The sequence below is a fragment of the Stegastes partitus genome, unplaced genomic scaffold (assembly GCF_000690725.1).
Source record: "Stegastes partitus isolate 25-593 unplaced genomic scaffold, Stegastes_partitus-1.0.2 Scaffold255, whole genome shotgun sequence".
Taxonomy (NCBI): Eukaryota; Metazoa; Chordata; class Actinopteri; family Pomacentridae; genus Stegastes; species Stegastes partitus.
This window is the reverse complement of record NW_007577986.1, coordinates 203,174-223,432: the sequence shown is the minus strand read 5'-3', so window position 1 is coordinate 223,432 and position 20,259 is coordinate 203,174. Positions and strand designations below refer to the sequence as shown.

Genomic DNA, 20,259 nt, shown 5'->3' with positions numbered 1-20,259 from the left:
GCACACACACACGCGCGCTGACCTACGCGCACGTTCGCCTGCGCGCTTACTCGTTGCAGAATAATTTATTTAAAAAATATATATGTATTATTATAATGAATTCTCAGTGTGTCTTTGTTCTTACAGCATCACAGCCTCCTTATTCCATTGTGCCACACCAGTATGACTGTTTTCTATCTGAAAAATAATATTCTAACTGTTCTGATCGATCAGAGAAACTTGTTACTTGGAGAAGAGAGTGTAGATCTTCTATTTTATTGTATTTCTTTTGCGTTAATTCAGCCTTCTGACCGCTGATGCGAGTGGAAGGCAGCTCCAGCCAAAGGATGAAAACGACAAAGAAAAATAAGCCCAGATTTTGAGGTAATGCATCTCCACTTCCACATGCGTAAAGAAGATGACTCATAACAACTGACTCATATATTTTAGGCTCCAAATTAATATATAAGCCCTGCAGGTTGTTGTCGAACAAAACGCAGATGCATGTATTTGGACATTACCTATGGACTATCCATACGTGGATTTGTTTTGTACATTTCCAAGATAAACCTCCAAAGGTCTAATCTCACATGAGGGACGTACGGATTTCTTTTTATATGGTAGATTATAGATTCAGGATCAGGCCCCCGTTAGAGCAACAACATCGGGTTGACGCGAGGGAAGCATCACTTTGACTGGATTACTGTAGATCCTGATAACTGGAGGCATCCAGAGTTGAAAGTTGAAGAGGTCACTGGGAGGTCAGCATGCCGAATCCCTCCGTTACACATTTCTACCGATGTTAGTCCTTTCCCACGGAAAGACTCTTAATTCAGCCTGTTTGTATTAATTTCGGCATTACTGATGTTCTCTGATTAATAATTTATAGTGAGTTCCTGTGATGGTGACCACATTACCAGCTTGTGTTGAGATAAATGGCAGCTGGACATGCTCTAAAATAGCCTGGTGGACATTACAGTATCTTTAGAATGATCTTTATCCAAGGGTATAACGAAACACAATGACTATTAGATAATATAATAAATAGGCTACTACATCAAAATACTGTAAAGTACTATAGCCGGTAGGGAATTTTGCGCGTAAATGCGCGCTTTTACGCACGAGAATATCTCGATTGTTGTACACCTGCATGTGTCCACGTTTTGTTTCCAGAGAAGCGTTCATAATTGCAGGTCTTACCGTGTTCAAATATCCGAATCCCCGGTGATAGAGCTCCGGTTACCACGGCTCGGTGCACAGCCCTTTCCTGCAAAGCGCGACAAGCGGGTGCTGCAGTGAGCGCGCTGCCACTGGGAATGACAGGCTCTGTACCCTCTGTATGTCAGTGTGTGTGTGTCCGTGTGTTTGTCAGTGTGCCAGTGTGTTTCCTTGTATGTGTATTTGTGTGCCAGTGTGTGTTTGTGTGCACATCCATGCTCAGTTACTCTGATGCTCCACCAATAAAACCGTCAATTTATACGCTCATTTTTGCGCGTCAGCCACAGATCTTAAAAAGTATAAAATTTAAACAGATCAGCTTATAAAATAAATAAATTCTGATTTTTCTATTCATTATCAGGCAGATTGAAAGTTTATATTTGTATAAACAATGCTTTGCCAAACAATATTTTTTTTTAAAGAAAGCTTTAACAGCAACAACGTTGTACTAACTTATTTTACTAAAATCCATCAGACTGGAGTCATATTATAGGACATGGCAGCGTTTTGCTGCGACTTTACAAGCATTTCTCTGAGAAAAGGTTTATTACACTGTCCTATATTATACCATACATTATATTTATTTACAGTCTTTTTATTTATTTATTTTTTACATCTACTTTCATACTTTTATCGTCTACAGGTCAATTCTTTTACTTCTCATCCAAATAAAAATAATTAAACATGGCGATTCAAAATGCAAATTCAACTATTTTTTATATGAGGAAAAGCTACTTTACATTTCTAAAAACTTTAATTTGACGAATTATATAAGAAGCTTGTAAAATAAAAGCCCAGGTAAAGTAAGCAGGACAAATGGTTTGATGTTACAACATTCAGTTTAATTTCCGAGAATGAACTTCTTATTGTTCTGAGTTGAATGCGTTCAAATGTTGAGCCATATTACCGATTAGACTTTATGTTTTTTCCTCTAAAACAAACAAAACACACAGATTCTCTCTGACCAGCGTGATGGCACAGAGTGTTCTAGTTATTGGATCATCTTTATAAACACGTAATAATAATAATAATAATAAAACTTTCTGATAACTTTATATGTAAATAAAAAATGTTTTACGGAAAAGGACCCTAGAAGTGAGTCATGCTGCTTCACCACATACAGAACAAAGAAGTCTCTGCTCTCCGGTGAATACTCACTTTTTTTACTGAGCTTTTAAACACCAACAAAACGTGGAAGGTTCCGTTAATATTTGTGTTCATATCATTTTGAGAATCAGAGGTGTTTTATGTGTTCCTAAAACATATATATTGTCTCGTTATATAACATTTTCCAAGAAAGTTTTCTAAAACTTCCCCACAAATACACAATCGAAAGTCAGTGTAAATATAATCCAACAAACAGCTGAACGTTTCTCTTCTTCTTTGTCGCCTAAATAATAAAAATATGAATGAAAAACGCAAAAATGATTTGACAGATTTTTGTGGCCATGAAGGCTGTAAAACTTTATGATGAATATTTGTTGCCTTTTTCATCATTTGCCCAAATGGCATTTTTGGAGAAATTCTGCTTGATAATAGCTTAACGAAAAGAGCTAATTATGACTGGTTTTATTGTTATTATTATTATTTCCACCTTCAGAGAGGAGTCTCCTGGAACACACGTAGTAATAAACGGTGTTAATAAATAATACAAATATTCATTAATAATTTAAATATTCTATATAAAATGTTTAAATCATTTTTGTTGTGTATGATAAACTTAATATAAATGTTTTATTGCATTCATATTGATTCTCATTAAATTATATGAAAATTAACTCTGTAATTTTTAAAATAGTTTCTTCTATGGCCTTCTAAAATTGGGCTTGAGGCCAACACACACTATGAAGTTATTAACACACTGTGTTCATGAAGGTTGGTAGTTGAATATATATTTTGTTGTGAAATAGCATCATCTTTATTATGGAAATCTTTCGATTTTGAGTAATTAATTTAATTTTCAAGCTGCTTGCTGCTTTTTTGGAATATAACTCTTCATTATTTGGTCTCGTCCTGCTTGGCCTAAGCAGAAGAAAACGGTTTCAATAATACCTGAAATGAGGTGGTGGTGGCGGCTGGAAGGCTCATTATTGTCCCATCCTGGCTTCAGCTGACTGGATCCTCTGTTCTCTGTCTGGAGGAAGTGGTGAAGGGGTCCCAGACCTCCTGCACTCAGCAGGTCTGTCTCACACACCTCCAGCTCGGCCAGAGCGAGTGTGTGCATGTGTGTGTGTGTGGCATTAGAGGGCAAGGTCAACCCATTTCTCTGCAAACAATCACATCACACAGGGCAAAATACATTCCAACCCCCCCGCCTCCAGTTTGTAAGGTGGTCTGATGTGGGAACAGCGGACGGTGGGGGTTTGGCAGCGGTCCAGACGGGGGCCTCCGAGTCCAGATGAAGGAAAACCTGGTCCACATTAATATGACTTCATATTAAACATGCTAGAAAGAGTCAGCTTTCTGCACAGGCCCAGTTCAACGCTGCGCTCTTCTATAATCTCAGTGATAATCTGACTCGTTGTAAATGGGCCTTCAGATCAGATCACTTAGTGGTTTAGTGGTAAGTAATATCACACGCACTGAGGTCTTTTCTTTTCCCTCTAAAAACCCAAGACAAAAAAAATCAACACATCACTGCTCATTAATTCTGTCAGTTTAATCTGAATTATCACTATGAACTTGAGAAACTCCTGTGACTTGAAATCATAATTTGTTTTATAGAAATATCCTTTGAAATATTTAAAACACTGATTGCATCAATTTAATTGTATCAGCTCATTAACATGAAGGCAAACTCTTCAGGCACTTTGGAAAACTCTTTATAGCTCCAGTCACAGAGGTTTTCTGACATTTTAAGGGTTCACCTTCATGGATCTTCATGCTTCACAAACATTGTCGACTCTTGGATTAAACTCAGCAGCTGGAACAACTGACACAATTATTCTTTTTAGACAAATGAAAAAATTGCATAACGACTAACCATGAATGGTTTGTTTTAATGACTGGGTCTAAAATAGTCAGCAGTGTTTGATCTGTCACTGATTCTACATTTATTATCTGATGACTTTATGTTTTGATTTGACATCCCTATTTCATTACAGGGCTTTTATTTTGAAGATGAGTGATGTCAGTGTCAACAACAAAATATTGACTGTTTGAATTGTTTGGCTCATTGTTGTCATATTTAATCATGTGATTGTTACTGAATGTTCATTGTAGCTTCTGGTGAAACTTTTACTGGGATTTGAAGTGAGTGTCTGCAAGTGAGAAAGATGCTTCATGAGCTCACTTCCCCTCCAACTGCCTGCATTCATTGTTTTGACACACAGCACAAAGTGTGGTGACTCAAGTCATGTGTCTGGCAGCTCCCTCTAGTGGATTTTCTCTGCAAACAGAGGAACAACAATATGCAGCAAAGACATTAATGTGACTAAAGACAAAAAAGGAAAAGCACTCAAAGCTCAACTTGTTCCTCTTCATCATGAACACGTCTCTTATGCCAGCGTACAAGCAACAGAATGCGTCCTTTACAAAGTACTGGAAGCGATGACTATGATTTGTGCCATTTAAAAGAAGCAGAGTGTAACATCATCAGAAGAAGGCAGAGACACACACACAGTAATCTGGTGCAGATTCACTGATGTGGTAACATTAACATTTGGGCGAGCCGTGTGTCTGTCTGCCCTCAGAGCTGCCTGTCACTCACAGGCGTCAGACTGAAGTGCTGCGTGACCTTTACATTATGTTTGCGCAGACAGGAACAAGAAATTCAACCTCGAAGGCTTCTAGTGTGACGTCCTATTTCCAGACATTCATCTCTCTGTTTCTCAGCCTTAAAAATGCAAACTCTAGAAACCAGGAACTCACCAGAAGACCGGACTGTACGGATTTTACGTCTTAGCTCGATGCTTGTTCATTTGGTTTAAGCTCAGTCTTCATCAGCCTCATTTGATTTTTTCTTTCCCCAGCCTCCCCAAACTTTCATCACTGTCATCATCATCTCCACATGTTTCTGCTTGGGTTTCCCTCCGTACCTAGAGGAGCTCTGTCTTTAACAGACTGAAAACTCATTTCAACACAGCTGACATTTCACAAGCACTGAGGGCCTTTTTACCTACTGCCACAGTTTAAACTGTTCAGTGGAGACATTTTACTCTCACCAGTCCTGCAGCCACGCAGCTGCACTGGGAGGCAGAGGGAGACGTGGACGGAGGTCAGGACAGAGTTTTAGGCATTTTACCTAATGGACTTTGCACTAGATGTGTGAAACACTTCACTTAACAGAGCCTCCAGCCACTCGATGTGCATGTGTAAGCTTGTGTTTGTGACTTTACGCCGTGCGTGTGCTGAAGGTGACAGTGTTAAAGGGCAAATCTGTTCACCCTGACCCTTTGCATGTCTGGCAGGTTTTTTTTTTCTTTTTGCCCTTTAGAGAGAAAACACATAAAAGTTTAAAGTCCTATTGACATCACTTCTATCAAAACGTAGTTCATAAAACTCTTTCAGGTTCTTTTGTGTGGACTTTAACACAAGAAATCAATCCTAACTTGATCAAAAATGCTCAAACAAGACAATAAAAAGCATCATTTAATGTACAAGGAAGTACTTTAACATAATACGCAGGCAGATAAGTGCACACAGCTTCAGAAAACGCAAACAGGAATGAACACGGTACCACATCAATGAAGCCTTGAGGTGAACCTAAGAGGAGCTAAAACTACTGGTGTAACAACTCAAAAGTACGCGAGACATCGATACAAAAGAACCTGTAGTATCTTCGGCAAGAGCTATGACCAAAACATGAAAAAAAACGCAAATAAAAACAAGAAATGCAAAGTGCAGAATTACAGTTCAATTACAAAAAGTAGTGGCAAGTCTTTCCACATAATGCTGCAATAACAAAAATATCACATTTACCAAGTGACGAGCTGAACTTTGAGACTGGAATGACATATTACAACAAGTACCATGAAAACACTGCAGTATCGTTATGGTACCTGTTAAAACCCAACAGAGGAGTCACAGTTTCCTGACAATTGATCTTTAAGCAAAAGGATAAAAGGTCCTTTTCAAAGCATAGCGCAAACAAGGTGTTAGGAATAAAATGCTTGTTTAATTATTATTATTAACCTAAATCTGACGTGTGGCTTTTCACATAATGTGTGTATGAGAAAAAAAAGAAGGAAAAACACTGCTGCTCCCAACGGAAACTAATGCTGTCCAGTATATTTAAATGCATGTGGTGAAAATAAGCTTTGTGTAAAAAAAATATGGATACCAATGTGTTAAAATGCCATTAAATACTTTGTGAATACTTCTAGCCCAAAGGGTGAAAACAAAAATCCTGGGGAGTCCGGTGGCAGCCGAGTGCAACAAATCAAAAGCATGTGCCATAATTTTTAGGTCTGCAAGAACAATTAACAAGATTATTCAAGTTTTCAGAGGAAGTTGGACTAAAAATATCTCCATCATACCTTTTCACAGTCCTGTGAACCACTAACACTGCGCCTTCCTTCAGCTGGGTGCGTCCTTCTTCTGCAAAGCAGCTGCACCACCAGCAGGGGGCCCCAATCTCATGTCATGGCATTGAGGCAGACGGTCACAGTGTCACTTCATTAGCAGGGAACACAACTGCCAGTCACATTCATTTTAAAACAGGTACCAACACTTTAGTCCACGCAGGAGTCTGGGCAGACCTCTGAACTAGACGTCTGTGGTGCGGATGCTGTCGTCGTCCAGGCTAAAGGGGAAGCTGCAGCTGGTGTGAGCCTGAGGCTGCGAGCGATGCCTCCGACGCCCGCTGGCCGCATCTGCCGACGCTGTGAGGATCAGGGAGTTGGATGAGGAGGAGGCGGATGAGGAGGAGGAGGACAGAGAAGACAGAGTGCGCACGGAGCTGAACGCGCTGTCTCCGTCCTCTGTATCCATGATGGAGGCCTCGCACTGAGGGACGGGCGTCCAGGGCTGCCAGCCCGGTGCCACGGAGCAGGACTTGACCAGTGCAGGTCTGCGCTCATCACTCTGCTGACCGCGAGACGCAGAGGAGGCGTGACTCCGGTAGAGAGAAGATGAACGTTTGAATAAGAAGCCCTGCTATTAGAGAAACAAACAGCACAGTTATAAATCATTAACAAGAGTTTTCCAGTGTTCTTCCAACATATAGCCAGAAAAAAAGAGTAATTATTTGTTTGAAGGAATCTTTCCCCAGAAGGAAGACTTGGATAAGACAAAGTTACCTTCGAGGGACCTCTGAAATCCTGGATCTTCATCTCAATGTCCCTGATCCAATCATGCATCTCCTCTGGAGAGTCCGTCTGTAGAGTAAAGTTAGCAGAAGATGAAGACTCACAGAGCAGCATGTCTGCCTTTATTGTCCCACCAGCAGTTGCACCTGTTCTATAACACCTGCTGATCTTATTTTAAAGGATATTTAATATTTATAGTATATATAAACTTAGTTTGGCTGTCGTTTTTCCCCTCTATTTCATAGACACAGGGAATTTGTGGAAGGAGAGCAGAGGACTGACATGCAGAGGATGGTTCCTGTTCAGGAACACTTGCTGCTCAGGGCGTTTACTCTCATGTGATATTTACCCAAACCATATGTGTTAGGAGCACAAGTTTACATACACTTGTAAAGACCATCTATATCATGACAGTCTTCAGTTTCCAAGGACTCCTTTAACTCTTCATTTTCTGTTGTGATGGCCCCCTACTATATTGGTGGAACACATTAGTTTTCTGGACTGTGCTTTGCTGCCTCAGGTCCCTGGACCGCTGGAGTGGGCGGTCTTAACTACGTGGCGCGCTTGGGCAGCGCTCCCAGGCTACAAAAGGGCCAACCCCTTAGCTTGTTCTCTCTCTCCTCCTCATGCCCGTGAATTGTGGTTTGTGTTATTTTGGTTTGGTTCTCACATCCGACAACACCTTGCACCACATCACACCCAGGCATCCAGACATCTGCACCTACACGACTGATATCACTGACATACACATCTCACTTTAAATAAATTAATTTAACCAATTAATAAAACTTTACGTTAAAATATGACAACACCTGTGTCGTCTCCCCTCTTTTGCCACAACCTATTTGCTGGGTTGTGACAAAGTGGGGGCTCGTCCAATTTTGATTGTGGCACTCAGATTGGATTGTGAACATGAGGGAAATTTGTTTGGCGCGCTGCACGCTCTTTGTTTCAGGGGTTTACTCAGTGGTGCATGCTGCTGTTCATTTCATGTGCAACTGAGTGGGGAGAAGACACAGTGGTTGATTTGATGTAAGTAGGCTGGTATTTGGAATGACTGTAATGTGTGTCTTTCATTCATTTTGGTTCTTTTATAGATTTATTGCAGGTCAATATTTTCTCAGAGGTCAAGGAGCCAAACTCAAGACTTCCATGACATACATGGTGGATGTACATTTTCATTTATGATCATGTGTATAGTTTACTGAAAAGACTAAATATATATATATATATCTTTTGATAACAAGTTTTGACCAAGCCCCAAGTAGCACTGGTGGTGCTTGATCATAACAAAAGTAATGATTGTTGCCTTTAGCTAGAGTCTGACATCAGTGTTTATGTTGGCCATAGATAAAAACAACTACCTATGGATCTACCTACATATATTGCCCCAATCTGCCCACCCATTAATATTAGTCAACTAATCAATTAGTTGATTGAAAGAATTAATCGGTGTCTGTTTTGGCAATTGATTAATCATATAGAGAATTGCACTGAACCTCAATCAAGGGTTCCAGGGTTTCAAATCATTTGCTGCTGTATTCAGAGTGGACAATAGTTGAACATTATTAAATAATGAAAATAATCATTGTAGTAACTGTATTTTATAGAACTGTTTGTCTTTATGTTTCAAAATGAAGATGAGCTCAAACGTCAGCTAGACAACCTTTTACATTCAGGGTCTTTTTTTGCCATTTTTGCCGCATATCTCAGACAAATTTGATTTAAGTTAGAGATAACATTTAATTTTGGTAATGATTTGAGTTATTCAGTTGTTGTTTATTTCAGTTTACTAATGTTTGTCACACTTCCTTTTTTCCCCCTGCACAGACAAACATAAAAGCGCTGGTGTTTGAGGCCCTCTCTGGCTCTGTGTCTCCCAGTACTTCCTATCTGATCTGAGCCTCAGTCAGCTGTTCTCCCAGGGGGGAGGAACAGGATATTATTGTTGTTATGGTTACAGATGGCTGTGCCCATTTCACAAAAACAAACTTTTCATGGTCCTAAAAAAAGAGCCTGTGCCACACATCAGCAGCAGAGCATTCAGAGGAAACATTTCAAAACATCAGGACCAGCGCACCTGGAAATACAGACCTCTGTTCTTACTCAAGTGTCTAAAAATACAACAAGGGGCATCCTTCTGCCTGAGATACTGTAAAATAAACAAAGTACAGGAGAAAGAAATCTTACCTGAATGTAGAAAGTTCTGGAGCTGGTGATGATCTCAAACAGGTTGTCTCTCAGCAGGAGGTCCCTGACAGACACAGAAATGGGAAAAAGATCTCAGATTAACCTACAGTGGCTATAGGAAGAGGCAGAAAGTAGAAGTCATTTTGTATTGTTTCTGTGTTCCTCATATATAGGAGATAGATCATATTTTAACCATGTACCAAAAATTAATAAAATAAAGTACTATTTGTAACTGAAGCTCACCTTTAAGTTTAAACGAGGAAACTGTTAATGAGAATCAATAGTGGGGACGAGGGTCTTAACCCTTTATAGGGCACTCCTTGAAATACTTGGAAAATTACAATTTCAACCCTGTTATTGAAGGATATTTCAAGATATTTTTACTTTTGTGGCTTCAAAAAAAAAAAAAGTTGCAAATCAAGATGAATAAAGTTACCATAGATGGTAACTTGGCCGTCTACGGTTTAAAAAAAGTGAATTTCTAATAAATAAAAGAAACAAAATGCAAAAAACCCCATTTATTTAGAAACATTTTAGTTTGAGGTAATGACACACAACCAGTATAACATTTATAAAGCACTTGGCAAGTTCATTTAGTGACATTTTTCTTGGGGTAGTGGTTTTAGCACTAATCTGAAAAAAAGTAAATCAAAGTGGAGTTCAAGGCAAACCAGTAACACAGCGTTTATAAAGTGCCTGGAGCATTTGTTTAGTGATATTTTTCGAAAGGTAGTGATGTTGATACGAATATAAAAAACTAAATCAAAGTGCACATGGTTCTTCAAACTCAAGGAGAGGCACAGGGTGGGCGTATTGAATGTCCAAGGAAGTTACCAAATATGATCACTTGCCCCATAAATGGTTAATAGTGAGAAAACATAGGGTCGTGGTGTGGGATTTCTTAAAAAAAAGAAAGTTGGGTTGAAGTTTCTATGATGAAAATGACAAAACTAAAAAATAGTTTTATTTAATATAACTTTATTTATCCAGCACCTTTAACGTGGCTCATATGGGGATCAACGTTACTACTATGTAAGTCATCAGTAAAGTCATAACGACTCCATATTGTACACATTTAGGGTTTTTTTTAGGGTATACCTTATATGTTATGGTGCTTGAATGTTAAAAAAAAAACACATTTTCTGATGCTGTACATTGCTCCAGCACCTCTTTGAACGCTCTGTTGTAGTCCCTGTCTCTTTAAGACCCCTCCTCCCAAAAAGCCAAGTCTGCTCTGATTGGTCAGCTAGCTAATGAAGTGATCCAATTCTGCTTATTTACCGTAACCCCAGATCTCTAAACGCAGGGATACAGCGTAGCAGGACTGGCCAAAGTGATGACATAATAGCAGACTGCGAGGAAACTGTTCATTCTTTGTTGGGTGTTCCGAACTAACCGCGAGGCTGCAATTATGCAAATGTGTGGCATGATGACATAGATAAGTAACAGAGGAAAAGCATGCACTTCAAACGAGTTGTTTCAGGCTGCTAAGAAACACAGGTTAAAAAAAAAAAAAACTGTGGGTGAGAATAACTCCCTTTGAGGTGGACTTTGGGCTTTGTATGTTTGCAGACCTTTTACGTGCATAAAAAAGCCATAACACACTGAAGGAAGGGAAAACCTCATAAAGCATAGATTAACTCTAAAATGAGCAGGGAGCCAGTAGAGAGAAGCCAGGATTCAGATGATGTGATGTCTTCTGCTGAAACCAGACCAGAAGCCAAGCCAGAGGCAAGAGAGTGACTTTTGGTAGAAGCCAGAAAGGAGGGAGATAGAGTAGTCGTGCATGAATCACATTTTCCAGGTCAGAGTTTGAGAGCACTAGTTTAATAATGGAGCTGGTGCAAACAGCAAGGGAAGCTCTAAACAGTAAGACCATTAGTTTGTAATGTCTGCAAAAAATTTAAGTAAAGTATTAAGAAAAAATCTGATATTGCATGTGTTTTTAAGATAGTCCCTGACTTCAGTTGGTCACTTTCCCTCTACTGTCAAGTCACGCACTGTGCTTCAATATGAGGAGTTAATTTGCAAAAACAGATAATTCCATTTTTGTAGATTTTCAGAAAACTTTTGTTGTTGTTTTTGTTTGTTTTAGTAAATTTCAATCAAAGTGAAGTTGAGTGGATGTGACGCAGTGGAAATGATGTGACAAAATTAGAGATAAGGTAGATTGAGACGATAGAAAAGTGGGTTTTCTGAAGGTTTGTGAAGATGGAGTTATCTGAACTCTTCATATCTAATCATGAGGGGAAGCTCGCACCTGCACAACATGAGAGAAGCTTCAACCTGCACAACATGAGAGAAGCTTCAACCTGCACTAAACAACAAATCTGGTGAAAGCTGATGAAACACTACGGAGGATACACTTGTTTATGTTCATCCATACTAGATAGATGGGAGAAAAAGCAAAATGGTGGGAGAATCTGATTCAAAGTTGACTCACCCGGACTTGACGAGACATTCATGGACCTTCTGAATGTCCCTCAGTGGAACAGCTCGAAGAGGCTCCTTGTCCTGGGAGACATGCAGACACGAGGAGACAAAGACCACAGTGAGTCGTAAGGATCAGCGGGAGACAGCAAAACAAAAACAAAAACAAAAAGTCTGGCTCATACACTCTCGGACTTGTAGTAGCTGACGGCGTTGTCATCCAGGACGAAAAACCGCCTCTTCCAGCTCTTTCTCTGAAACGCACACCACAGAACAGTTTCCACACGCGCTGTTTTTAGTCAGGCACACAGTTAATCGGTTTTAGGTTGCTGCACACTCACCACATTTCCTTGTTTAACACAGTAACCACATCTCAGCACGCCCGGCCTGTTGCCCTTCCTCTCTCTCCCTTCGGTGTCTTCACTCTCATTCTGAAACGTTTCATCACAACCGCCTTCACTATCATGGTCACAGTGACCACCGGCATCAGATATCTCAGCCTACACACGCTTGTGAACGCAAATGGAAGATAGTGCTATTTTTGTTTTTTAAATAAAGGGTTCAACCAGATTTTCAAAGTCCTGGCCTCATGAGAATCTCTGTTGGCAGTGTTATGATAGTAACCGGGTTAGTTTTAGCTTTGTTTACCTGGATGGGAGTGTGCACCACCACACCGCCAATGATCTCGGTCTTGTAGGCCTGTTGTCTCTTCCCTTTCTGAGTGTCACGGATCACTGCGGTCACATCAGACCTCAGAGGTGCAGGGCAGGACTTAGGAACCTGTGAACCGATGGGATAATATTAACAAAACAGACTTAAGCAAGTGGAGAGGAGCAAGTCGTTTAATTTCATCTGGGGCTCTTGATTAAAGCCTGACTGACACACTGTAAATAATCTGGGATTTGCCAAGATTTAAAATCTTATTTTTAGACACAGTCGATAATTTTGCTTGTTTTAAAAGTTAGCTACTCATTTTACAGTACAATCTTAACTTAAGCATTAAAAATCTTATTTCAAGATTTCTTATCCAGTAAAATTGACTTGATGCATGGGCAGATAGTTTTACTAGTTTTAAGTCATTTTCTTCTTAAATTTAGTGTTTATGTCTTATATTTGGGCTACCCTTTTTTGCAGTGCAGTATCAGGTGACTGATATTATTGGACCGTATTTGCCTGTCACAGATATACTGGTATTGGCATATACGTTGCCTGATGCTAAAACTATATTTTATAGATGTTACAGAATAAGATGCTTGGTGTAATTAAGGAACTGTCTCATCATAGAGTTTGTCCAGCAGCAGAGCAGCTCGACTCCATTCTTTACAATGCTCACATCACTGTCTGCAGCACATGTAGTCGAGTGGTGCGGAGTCATTTTTGCAAAATGCTCGGCTGGAAAGTTAATAAACAATGACCTCATGAACCTTTTAAATATAAAACCACTATAAAATCAATATTAAACAATGTTGGTTGATATATCAACATCATAATTTCCTGCACTATACAGTTGGTATCGGCCCCAAAAATCCAGTATCGGTCAGGTTCTGCTCTGGATGTTTTTTTATTGAAACATCCTGCTTGTGTGGTTCTGTGTGTTCTAATGCACAATACAGTGAAAAGCTGTAAAGTGCTTTGTTATGAAAGCTGTACTTGTTTCCATTAGAAACTTAACAAATATTTTTAAAATGCATTGTATATGTAGTATGTGGTGGATATTTGTATCTTTTGGAAGGCAAAAAAAGAAAAAAGAAGACATACAATGCTGCAGTGTTGCATTACACATTCAGCTGCAACATTAAAACCAGTGAGAGGTGAAGTGAACAACACCGATCATCTTGAGATAATGCAATGTAAGGCAACAAGACAGCAGCAGCAGCCTCCTCCAGAAGGACAATGCACCCCAACATATTGCAAAAATTGCTCAAGCATTGGCTCGAGGAACATGACCAAGAGCCTGAAGCGATGGTCGGATGTGAAGTCTAGTCAGGAGGTCGACAGGACACAAAGGATTCAGACATGTTTTGTCTGCACAAGCGTGACTGACACAATATTATGATGGTGGTTTTAATGTTGTGGCTGTTATTTAGCCGACCATTGTTGGTAGACATGGAGACCAAATTGTTTAAACAGATAATGCACAACAGTTCAGCAGCAGCCTCCAAACTGATCATATGGTGGGGTCATCATCAGAACAGCTTTAACAAAAACTGTACAACCTTCATAAAAGTCGGATTTACTGCAGGATTATAACAAATTCTACTATTTGAAGCAACGTGTACCGAAACAGTGGCAACCGAGTGTTGACTAAATATTCAAAGTATAACTGGGTTCTGCCAACTAAATGCTAAAAATACAACCTCATCCACCTTAATGTGGCTGAGGAAGAAAAATAATCTGATCATTTGAAGGATCCATTTTAAATCATTTTAAGTTTTCCTTAGTTAGCATTTTACTTTTCTGTGTTTTCACACGTTTCATCGAGGCCAAGGAAGTTCAGAGAGCGCGGCAGAGCAGCCCTTCCCTTGATGGGGAAGTGAAAGAGAGCGTGAGCAGCGCTGCTTCCTGTGTCAGTGTGCAGGTGAAAGAGACAGAGTGTTACTGTGTCTCTTTCACCTGCCGTCATCACACATCTGGACGTCAGCGGTCAACAAAGCCTCTGTCATTGCTCAGACTGCACATACAGATATTATGCAAATGTTCCCACTGAATGTTGACACCTTCACCACAGTGATGTGTGCGTCTGCTATCACTCATCTTCTTGCACATTCACAATTTCCTCATTCACAAAGTGTGCGAGAGGGTATTTGTGGGCAATGTTCTGGCATCAGTGTACGCCTGGGCCGGACTGGTTTCAGTCTTTCCACCGCAAATTGCAGCTTCCTGCACTCAGGTGGAAACAAATCCCCCATCAATAACCGCTAGTTTAGGCGTTATCTCCCTGCTCATTAGACAAACACATGTTGATATAACATCAAGTATGTGTGCAGGCATGTGGGTTGCACTCACAGTGATCTTGCTGGCCCTGTTGAGAGCAGCCACCCAGTCCTTCATGTCAGTCACATCGTTGGCTTGGAGGAAGTACCGCCGTGATACTGCATTAATGACTGCAGAAATAGACATCGGCATCATGATTATCCACAGTAACCACATTATACCATTCTATCACATGTGTGAATACAGTCATTGTGACTGCATGTTACTGCATCAGCATGACTGTGTTTCCCTGGAAAACTCACCAAAGCAGAACTCTGTCTTGGGCTTTTGCTTCCCTGTAGCTTCACTCACCTGAGAGGAGGTGAGAAGAGAAGAGAAGAGAAGAGAAGAGAAGAGAAGAGAAGAGAAGAGAAGAGAAGAGAAGAGAAGAGAAGAAGATTCATATGTTTCACGTCCAGGGAGGAGCTGTCAGCGCTACGGTGCAATGAAGCCAGATGTCATTATCTTTGGTTAGCTCAGCGAGCGACATCTGGAAAACTTCACAACGTCTGCTCCAGCTCTGCGGCTGCATGTGACCATTAACTATAACAACAGATAACTCTGAGATCTTGTGTATCTGGAAACTCTTGAATGAATCTGCATGTTATTCGTGTGCATTCTGTGAATTCCTGTGTCCACACAGCTCGAACGTCTAGGCTTGTTCAGTTCAAGGGACTTTATGTAACTACAGCGCACAGCCGAGGGAAATGACAGGCAGACGAGAGAGTGGTTTACCTTAGAGATGTAAGTTAATCTCAGGCTGCCGACAAAACTGGCTCCACTGGGCAGATTCTGCATGCAAACACAAACACACGGACTCGTCATTGGCTCAGAGTCCAAGGTTACATTTCCTCTTGCTGTTTGTGCAAGTGTGTGTCATGCATGTATGAACCTGAGGGTTGTCCATATACCACAGCAGAGCATTTCCCTGCGTGTCGAGGATGAAATATCGTCTCTGGAAACGGCAGCTGTTCTCCTTCTCTTCGATATCTAGGAAGCCGCACACACGGTTCAGCCGATCCACGTACGGCATGCTGTCGCTATCACATATCACTGAGCGAGAGAGACACAAGCGAGGTGGACAATGAGAGGCGAAATATGGAGGGAGCAACAGAAGCAGGCAGACTAATAGGACAAAAAGGCAAAGACAGGCAGATGTGGAGGATAAACCATCTTTCATTTAGTGTTCAAATACACACACACACACACACACAGAGGAAGAAAGAGACCCACTCGCACTCAGCAGTTTTTCATGTGACGTGATTGAGGCTGAGCAGCAAACCCTGAAGCCTGAGGCTGAGCTGAGGCCCTCCACCACAGCCAAAAATTACAGACTGCACTCAAGATCTGCACACACGCACATTTCCACTGGCCAGAGAAGAGAGAGGAGAGGGAGGAGAGGGAGGGAGACGGAGAGGAGAGAAAGGGGGGACAGAGCTGCTGAGATGTGTTCATTATAATGATGCCATGAATGTGAGTCACCGAGCTGCTGGCTGATTCCTCAACACAATCAAGACCTATTGGGCTCAGACATGCTGATGATATTTCAGTACTTTTGGCTTTCCAATGGGATTGAATTAATTGGCACCTCACAGTAAATTAAAAGTTGTTTTTAATTTTAGGAGGGGTTTCTGGCTCCATTTAAGTTGCAGGGGGAAGCTGTCAGTTGGAATGTTGTTTCTTTTGCATCTGAGCAGAAGAGACGTGAAGTGATCACAATGACAAATGTTGGATGCACAAAATACCAAACAAAAATTAAAAAATCAAATCTAAATCAGATCTAGTGCACATTTTCCACTTCACAAGCCTTTACTTTTCCAGATATCTGAATTTATGAACGGACCTGAACGCAATATGGCCACAAAGGTAATGTGGTGGCTAACTAGGCCACATCTGTGACTGATTTTTTTTCTCTCTCTTTTTTTTTTTTTACATAAGAAGAAAAATTATAACGTGACTGTCACATAAAATATATAATCAGGACTGGTTGGCTGCCCCCTTCTGCCAATACTTTTACAGCACTGTCTTGGCTTTCAGAAGATGGAAATTATCAACATTTCCATGAAAGCTTTCGCACACGTCACCAAACAGAGCACAACACAAACACGAGAGAATGCCAGGCTGCATCTTCACCGTGCTGGTGCGACTCCTGTGGAAATATTTTGAAGTCGAAACTTCGTTTTGAAACTGCTTTGAAAAATTTGTGGCTTGAGCTGGTGATGCATGTTTTCTTCTGCCATTGAAATAGGTCAAAGTTACAGAAGAGTTCTGCAGAAACTCCGGGTGCAATGGAAAAGTGCAAATGATGCCGCAGAGGTCACACAGATACCAACAGTGAGACTGGCACACTCCACACACACACACACACACACACACACACAAACCAGAAAACATCTGGTTTAACCATTACAGGGAGAAACAGCGGTGAGGTTGTGGCATCTTCAGCTAAACTTTACCAATAAATATAATTTAGACTGTTTAGCACAGTTTCCAAGAACACAGGCTTTGAAATGTTTCAGAATCACACCCAGACAGCAATTAACGTCGACAGAGTTTGCGTGTATGAGGGCAGAACATGATGTATAGATTGCAGCGGCGATATCAGAGGTGAAGTCTGTAACCACATCCAGGGTAACGAAGTGAAACCCACCTACAGCGCACAACTGCTTTACTTGTGGACAAGGTCGACCTCTTTACAGATTAACAGAAACTAAGAATGTTCAAGAGCAGATTCAAACTGATCTGTGGCGTGTGAGGTTTCAGATAGAAATTTGAAATCGTAACCTTCCAGCGCCTTGTGAGAGACATAACAGAAGAATGGCGGCGATATCTAAACTCTTAAACCACAGAATGAGTCAAACTCCAAACACCGCCCATCCTTCGCTTCCCTGAACACAGCTCAGCACTGTAGCATCTTTTGTTTTGCCTGGTAAATGCTTTTCTTTCTTCCCAAACTTGACAAAGTTCACTCCAGAGCACATTATATAACTGCGTCCACAGGCTGAATAGCACCGTCTGTGACAATTAAGTCGACTTTGACATGTTAAATAGGTGGATCCCTGTTAAACAGAAGCAGTTTGTATTGTCAGTCAAAAAATCCTCCCCCCCAGGCTTCTTCACACGGCCCTGGGGTCATCATGTGGTGGTTTCTGGGTAAAATCTTGACCCCAAAGTTTGAGGATTGCAGTAAGGAAGCACAAAGTTATAATAACTGAACAAAAAACGTAACATTTGGGGGATTTTGGACTGTTGGTTATACAAAAGAGGTTATACAATGTTAAGAGTTTTGGGAAGTGGTGACAGACCTTTTTCAACACCCGATGGACCTCATGTAATCTAGAGAATGACAGTTTGATTAGTTGATCCTAAAACTTAGCTGTTAACTGTAAGCAGTCTGATGGCCACGGTCATGTACAACGTGATTATGAGCATGCAATGAAAAGTTTAAAAATGTGACCAGGCAGCGTTACTCAGCAACACCTGACTGACATTACATTTGTTCAGCTCAGATGACCTGCACTGACTCACCAGATCCAACGACTCAGCGGCCTGCCACACCTACTGTACCATCCGCACACACCCGCACACACACACACACACACACACACAGGCATGCATGGGGCAACACACACACAGCCACAGTGTCCCTGTCGACTGTCTACTCACCCGCTGTGGAGACTCAGTGTGCGCCACAGCCAGCGCCCCGCAGGGCTACGAAGAGCAGAGGAGAGCGCCGACTTTGGTAAATACGCGCATGTTTTACGCAAAGTTTTTAACAACTTTTCCAAACGGCGGACATCTACAAAACCGGCGTGCATGAGACTGTCGCACTCTCGCCTGTTTGTTTGTGCGCTCGGATTACAGAAGTCTTCTCTTTTTTTCCGGGTTGGACGTTTCGTTATTAGAATAAACCAGCCCCGGATGTGATCTATGCGTCCTCCGGCCGGGTCCTCCTCCTCCTCCTCCTCCTCCTCCTCCTCCTCTGCTGCTGCTGCTGCTCAGCTCTCAGATGAGGAAGCTGAGTTCAACAGGCTCGTCTGTCCTTCTTTAACCTCCATTTGTATAATTACAACAGCCTGAGCGATGCAACTTTGGCCTCTTGCTTACTTCTTTCCCCCCTTGACAGACACCAGGCGTGTTTTTATTGAAGCTTTTCCAAAAAAATAAAAAAGAAAAGAAAAGAAAAAAAAAAATAGAAGTAAATGCTGCGTTTCTCTGTCTGCAACCGCATGCGATACGTTATCTCTAGTTTTCTCAGGTGGCAACTTGAGAACTGGGTCAAACACACAGACACACACTCAGCTGAATCAGGTGGTTTCAACAGAAGAGCTGAGCTGAAGTAGGCTTTAGATTTGCCAGTTAAAGGACAAGTTAAAGGAACTCAACTTACAGGCTGAGTGTCAGACTCTCCTTTCCCCCACATTTTAATCATGTAAAACTGTATTATGATGTCTAACACTCACTCTCAACTTTGTGATTTGTGTATTCAGCTTTGTGTGTCTGTCACAAAAGTGAGTACACCCCTCACATTCCTGCAAATATTTTTATCTTTTCATGGGACACGACTGAAGAAATGATGCTTTTCTACACTGTATAGTAGTCAGTATGCAGCTTGAGGGCCTTTATGGCCTTTAAAATAATGGATTCTAGAGCTGACCAGTCTGTATATAGTGGTCTTAAAGCGGGATCTGATCTAATGTGATCAACATGCAAAAAAAAANATCTGATCTAATGTGATCAACATGCAAAAAAAAAGCAATAAAGGGGCGCTGCTATAGCTCACCTGGTTGAGCTGGCGGCCCATGTGCAGGGCTCCAGTCCCAATGTGGAGGTCATGAATTCGAATCCTCCGCATGACCCTTTCCCACATGTCCTCCCCCCATTCTTCTCCCCTACTTTCCTGTCTCTCTCTCTCTCACTAACACTATCCAATGAAGGCACAAAGGCCAAAAAAATAACATTAAAAAAAAGCAATAAAGCATTTTCTTTGCCATTTTCTCAAACAGAATAAAGGTGTCACAAATAAGAAACTGTGTTTTACAGACAGTGTTTTGATCTGGACCTGGTGTAATGTGGTCTAGATCATGAAATAGGAATGAGTTGTCCGTTATTTGAATTCTTTACAAATAGAATACAGAGTTAACCAATCAGAAACTGTGTTATATAGATCAGTTTGGCATAATCTAGTCTAGATTTAACCAGTATGTATACAGTAGGTCAC

The 20,259-nt window shown here is 41.0% G+C and overlaps 1 protein-coding gene across 2 annotated transcripts; it reads right to left on the bottom strand.

The window, feature by feature from the left end:
- Window positions 1–5,769: 5,769 nt before the first annotated feature.
- Window positions 5,770–18,982, bottom strand: plekha2 (pleckstrin homology domain containing A2). 2 transcript variants are annotated; one of them, XM_008282019.1, is made up of 12 exons: window positions 18,705–18,982; window positions 15,931–16,091; window positions 15,774–15,830; window positions 15,302–15,350; window positions 15,072–15,169; window positions 12,714–12,845; window positions 12,407–12,496; window positions 12,251–12,319; window positions 12,079–12,149; window positions 9,636–9,699; window positions 7,437–7,514; window positions 5,770–7,290 (listed from the first exon to the last, which is right to left on the bottom strand). In XM_008282019.1, exons 2-12 carry the CDS (start codon window positions 16,069–16,071, stop codon window positions 6,904–6,906), a joined length of 1,236 nt encoding a protein of 411 aa, XP_008280241.1. In that variant the 5' UTR covers window positions 16,072–16,091; window positions 18,705–18,982; the 3' UTR covers window positions 5,770–6,903. The 2 variants fall into 2 exon arrangements, with proteins under 2 accessions (XP_008280241.1, XP_008280240.1); XM_008282018.1 differs by having other exon boundaries at window positions 5,770–7,293; window positions 18,705–18,980.
- Between the last annotated feature and the right edge of the window lie 1,277 nt (window positions 18,983–20,259).